The 6,000-nt window shown below is 39.3% G+C and overlaps 1 protein-coding gene across 1 annotated transcript; it reads left to right on the top strand.

Annotated features, from left to right (window-relative positions):
* Positions 1 to 1,457: 1,457 nt before the first annotated feature.
* On the top strand, positions 1,458 to 5,177 carry LOC101773238 (rac-like GTP-binding protein 4). The gene is made up of 8 exons (XM_004965015.3): positions 1,458 to 1,782; positions 2,105 to 2,192; positions 2,293 to 2,402; positions 2,576 to 2,639; positions 3,905 to 3,969; positions 4,117 to 4,182; positions 4,274 to 4,377; positions 4,856 to 5,177. Exons 1-8 carry the CDS (start codon positions 1,678 to 1,680, stop codon positions 4,899 to 4,901), a joined length of 648 nt encoding a protein of 215 aa, XP_004965072.1. The 5' UTR covers positions 1,458 to 1,677; the 3' UTR covers positions 4,902 to 5,177.
* Positions 5,178 to 6,000: the final 823 nt, after the last annotated feature.

Below are 6,000 nucleotides of genomic sequence, written 5' to 3' on the forward strand. Positions count from 1 at the left end.
TGCGACGATTATTACGTGGATACTAGCTTTTTGTGAATGATTTTGTCCCTGTCATCATGTGAGTTTCGCCGTACCATGGGGTCATATCATATCATGTTTGCACTTCAGCGCCCAACCCAACTACGTACTCCGATATAACTAGCCCTCGTGATTCATATGACTTCTGGTGAAGATCTAAGCCATCAACGCACCGTCAACCGCAGATCAAAACAATAGAAGTTCGACTCATTAAGATTTGGACCGCATAAACTTTGGCTGATCAAGTTTTAGTGAAACCAAGATCTTGAATACATTTCGTTTAAAAAAACAAGATCTTGAATATGTTTTTTTTTAACTTTGCTTGGTGTCAACAGGTCTTTTTCGCAACCATTAGTAGTCACTATTCATTGTTCATTCCTTGACATGCTTTTTTTCCCCTCATACTGAAGCTGTGTGACAATGAGTTTTCTACTTTTCTCTATATACTGTATGCCCGCAGAGAAATGTTGCGATAACTTTAATAAATGATCTAAGAATTTTGCTTATAGGCCTAGAGTCCAGGAAAATGCCCAAATCATGTCCTCCACTACTCCTATAATATGCCTTTATTCCAATCACGTGTAGAGAATAATGGCAATGGATTTATATCTAAGAAAAAGGACCTAATTTGTGAGTGGAGGATGTAGTCACAAAAAAGGTCTGAGATATGGCCAAGATAGCCGAGAAAGAGAGCTTTTTGGCAGACATTGTACCAACCAAATTTGTTGACTTCAAATACATACTACGTAGCTATTCTACAAGTTCAAATTAGAGACTGAATAATAACTCCTACCTTTCAATGCATATAAAAAAGAATGGATTTTTATTCTTAATCCAGTTATAGGTTTGCAACTTTGCATCTACGCCTCTCACCTCCTCACGAACATATTTCTATGGGCACTAAGTATTTTTTAATTACATGATCATTTCTCATTGCAAAGTTGGATCTTCCATACAAAATTATGCTAAAATGGGACTTTTTCCCAAGTTCATGAACCATGATGTAACTCCTTCTATCGAAACGAATAGAGACCATGACGTAAAGCACATCTGAAATGAAGTAGTAGTAAGTGTCCCTAAAAGTCACGGTCTTTAGTTTTTTGGCATGCTCGGAATTTACGAATTACTCAGGTATTTGCAGTAATTTCCAAATATTTAGAAAACTATTGCTTTCCAACTTGCCGTGCCTCAGCAAACCGCATTATAATGAGAAATCTCAATTGAACGCACTACTCCACCAGACACCATGAATTTCAGAATCCCAGACCATGAATGGAGAAACGTCATAGTAGACCTCAGAGTTAAATAACTCATACAATTCTCAGTCCCAGGATAGCAGACCCCACTCTGAGAAGACTGGAGAGGATCCAGATTCCAGTAGGCCATTGTCTGAAACAGAAGCAGCACCAGGACAGCGAGATAAAAGAGAGAGGGAGAGATGGCCTCTCAAGCAGCTGTGAGAACGGTCAGAGGGAATTCAGAGTTCGGACAAGAGACGAGAGGGAGAAAGAGAAAGCATGTGACCCCTCTCTGTTTCTCTCTCTCTCCTCTCCTCTTCTACAACGAGCCACAACCACACCAGCAGGACACGCTCCTCGCCTCACCTCTTGTCCTCTGCATTCCTCTGCTTGTTTCTCTCTTCCACCTTGGGCCTTGGCCATGGCATCCAGCGCGTCACGGTTCATCAAATGCGTCACGGTGGGGGACGGCGCCGTGGGGAAGACCTGCATGCTCATCTGCTACACCAGCAACAAGTTCCCCACTGTAATGCTAATCGTCATCTCTTTTCATCTGTATGTTCCATGTCTACTTGCAGTAAAGATTCAGGCTTTTCTTGGATTCTTATTGAAAATTTGGGATTTCTCATTTTTGCTTGTACGTGTGATTTTCTTTGAGTTTCTTTTTTGCGTTCTTGATTTCTTGGGCTGTATATTTTGCTAGTACGGAAACAGTAACATGTTCTTGGTATCTTTTGGAGTCAAAACATGGGTCTTTCTTGGGGGCTCTGTGGAACTCATTGTGAAAAATACCCTGAAGTTATCCCTAAATCTTCAAGCTTCTTTTGACTTCTGTTTGCGTTTTGCAGGATTACATACCCACTGTCTTCGATAATTTCAGCGCAAACGTGGTGGTCGACGGCACCACGGTGAATTTGGGCCTTTGGGATACTGCAGGTGATTTCAGACTCTTCGCTTGTAACGAGCTCCAGACTTCCACTTCCATCTTTGATAGCTGTTGGTGATTTTGGTAATGTGGACATCAATCTGTTTGCAGGACAGGAAGATTACAACAGATTGAGGCCGCTGAGCTACCGCGGAGCCGATGTGTTCGTGCTCGCCTTCTCGCTCGTCAGTCGAGCTAGCTACGAGAATGTTATGAAGAAGGTGATTTCTTTATCCGTTTTGATCAATCATTTCGAAAATTTCAATCACTTTTCCACTTTGCTATCATCTTTTTTCTAGATGAAACACATGAGAAATAGTTTCAGATTGTTGTAGTAATGTTGTGGTTTTCCAAGTTCCACTTTGTTGTTGTAATGTGTTTTTTCCCCTTTCAGTGGCTACCAGAGCTTCAGCATTATGCACCGGGTGTCCCCATTGTTTTGGCTGGAACTAAATTGGGTGAGTTGTGTGACAACGAAATATTTCCATTTAATAGCTTATTGGTGTGTGAGATAATGACAGTACTGGGGGTGTACATTCTGCCTTGTAGAGTACCTTGACACCTTGTTGGTGTCCCTAGTGGTGGTTAGGACATATGTTTCATTGCTTTGCTGGGATTTTTTTTAGCTTTAGTTTGCCAAGACCGGTCCTTGTGATTTGGGGATTAGTTCTAATAGTCTTCGGATGTTCAACGTTCTCAATCCATCATTCCGAGCACAGCTAATAGATCAGTAAGCACAATTTGTTAAAAAATATTATTTTGCTTTAATGACAACGTATTAATTAGTACCTATCATTTTGTCCCAGCATTATTTCCCGTAGATAATTGGTTGGTATATATCATTTTCGTCCCTATCATATAGTTGAAATTCCTTTAATTTATTAGATTAGATGTGTATAGTTCTAGCATTTTTCATTAAATTAAATTAAATGCTGAAAAGAAAGCTTTATTGAGAAGCTGGATCATTGAATCAAATGCTGAAAAGAGGTTATATGATCCACCTTCTCAATAAGTGATCATGAATTGTTTAGTTGTAGTTTATAGAAATTTCCTCACTTCGAAAGAGCAATGTTCTTTAGGAACAATTTTGAATTGAAAGTTGGAAACATTCTTCCAGCCTCTACGAATTCATATATTACCTGGAAATACCAAAGCATCATTATTTTTCATCTAATTGAAGTTTCTTTGTCATGTTTGCTAGTTATCCAAACGAGTTGAGAGTGCTTGTAAACTTTGGTCGAGTGTAGGTTTTGGTATTAAGTTTGTTGTTCTTGTGTTTTTTGGTAAACCCAGCAGTTCGGCCAACAATCAAAACATGCTCTGTTAGGCTTTCTTAATAAAGCCGAGAAATTTTGCCCTTGGTCGAAAAAAAATGTTTGCAGAAGTATGGTTTCCAGTTTTGTTCGGCTGTGCTTCTTCCGGTTGTGCAGCCAGCCAACAAGCCTGCTTTGCTGCAGCTGCTACAATAGATAAAACACAGGTGGCAGCAGCTGCAGCCGCAGCGCTGTACAGCCAAACAGAGCCATTGTTGTTGGTGCGTGCTTTGCTTTCCTATACCTTTTTCGAGTTTCTTATATTTCTGTCCTAAAAAAAGAGTTTCTTATATTTCAACTTATACTTAAGATGTTAATGTCTTACCACAGTTTTACTTATTGCAAAAGGTAGTTTATTGATTTAGAAAATGAGTTTTGTTTGAGTGGACTATAACTGATATTGTGTACAGATTGTCGTGAAGACAAGCACTACTTACTTGATCATCCCGGTGCAGTACCTGTTACTACGGCACAGGTCTTATTTCCCATACTGACCAACTACAAATTTACAGTTTGAAATAATAGTTTTGTGCTTTCCAAATATACAGGCCTACTAGTTTGAAATACAAATGCTTTTCAATATCTTATAGTTTTGTGCTTTCCTTTCTATCTCATATTGCAGGGGGAGGAACTTCGCAAGCACATCGGCGCAACATGTTACATTGAGTGCAGCTCAAAAACTCAGCAGGTCGATTCTTCTTGCTCGTTCCCTGTTGATGTTTTCCTTGGTGCTGTATTTGTGAATGCATCTGTTAACTTCAGAATTTGATAACATGCAGAATGTCAAAGCTGTGTTTGATGCTGCCATCAAGGTAGTAATAAGGCCTCCGACAAAGCAGAGGGAAAGAAAGAAAAAGAAAGCACGGCGAGGATGTTCAATATTGTGAGTATAAGTTCTTGATAGATGTTTTTTATCCGGTATTGGAAGTGTCTTTGAAAAAACTTGCGGAGATAAAGCTTCCGTTTGTCTCCCAGTAAGAGCTAGTCTTTTTTACTGTTTCGGTGAAACAACAATGGCTTTGCGGGCACTGTCTTGAGCATACAAACGATAAGTTTAGCTGTGAATGTTTTATGTTAAGCTACAATTAGGGGATTGGAATGTTGCTGTGTGGACCACTGCAGAAAGTTTTGGAAGTCCTTTTATGCTCCTCATATCTATGTACTCATGTTCTTGTGCAAAGGTGTGCGCTTCAGATTATCAGTACTATGTCAATTTACAATTGCTTGGGAGAAATAATAATCTCACGTTCTCTGAACTATGGCTTCATAGCAATAATATAGTATACTAACTATTTAGTTGAATTTCAGTTTATATTATAAACGTAAAGTAAAACTAACTGTGTTAGTTTTGTCTGTTGCAGTTGCAGCCGAATCATGCACACAAGGAGACTAGGGTGCTTCAAGTGATCGAGGCCTTATCTGACGATCACATAGGTTTCCAAGACGAATTGAGATAACTTGTAGTTTGTATCCAAGTTTCAAAGTGCTTGTTGCGCTTGCGCACTTGTGCTGGTCATGTGTATATTTACATCTTTAGCAATTGACTTCTAGGGAGATATATTAAGTACTTCGTTTATGTACCAATGGCTCATAATGAGCTAGGAAGTTCAATACATCCTGAGAAGAAACGATATATTCTTCAGTGAGCCTGAGTGTTCTTATAATTTATCCAAAACTTTAGCATGCTTTTTCCTCACCACATTTAACATCTGTGGACTTTTTTTTCTAAGAACTATTGACATATTTTGGGGGTAGGGAAGAAAGCGGATCGGGTCCTCATCTATTGTTTTTTTTCGGATGCGGAGCAGAGCGGATATTACACGAACGTGGTTACGGATGCGGATTTTATCGGCTGGTGTAGAATCAGATCGGTGTCGGAGTGGACATGTATTAAAATAGTCGCATCTGACAGTTAGCGCGCCAATTTATGAACCGCAAGTGCACGGATGATCGTCAATTTATAAACTGCAAGCAATTTTTCCATAGAACATTCCATCAGTTTTATCAATCCGTGGATCGGCAACGAACTGGCTAGAATTTTCTATCTAGTCTAACGGATCTATCCTAACATAAAGTATAAAGCATAGATTGTATATGAAGGCAAACTTGTTGTAAAGATTGATATCATAAATAAGGGTAGATCATATCCACATATATATATGATATAACACCATCAAGGGCAGCAAGAGCCTATCATCTTTTAGTTGTAGTTCTAGCCAACGAGCAAGCACATCATGCATCTCATCCAAAGCAATCTTTAAACTACTACCTCCACTCAACCTCCCGAAAACTCCCACCTTACACGGAGCAGACCCCGTCACGATCCCCCTATCGGCACAGGTAGTTTAAAGGCACGAACACATATGAACATGTCTAGCTATCAAGAAGGGTCAACATACTAAATCTAATCACCATGATTACATAAAAGCATGCTATGTAGTCTAATTACGAATTAGACTGAGTAACAAGTATATTCATCATAAGTAGAAAGCATAAAAGGAGGCAA

Source organism: Setaria italica, chromosome IV (assembly GCF_000263155.2).
Source record: "Setaria italica strain Yugu1 chromosome IV, Setaria_italica_v2.0, whole genome shotgun sequence".
Classification (NCBI taxonomy): domain Eukaryota; kingdom Viridiplantae; phylum Streptophyta; class Magnoliopsida; order Poales; family Poaceae; genus Setaria; species Setaria italica.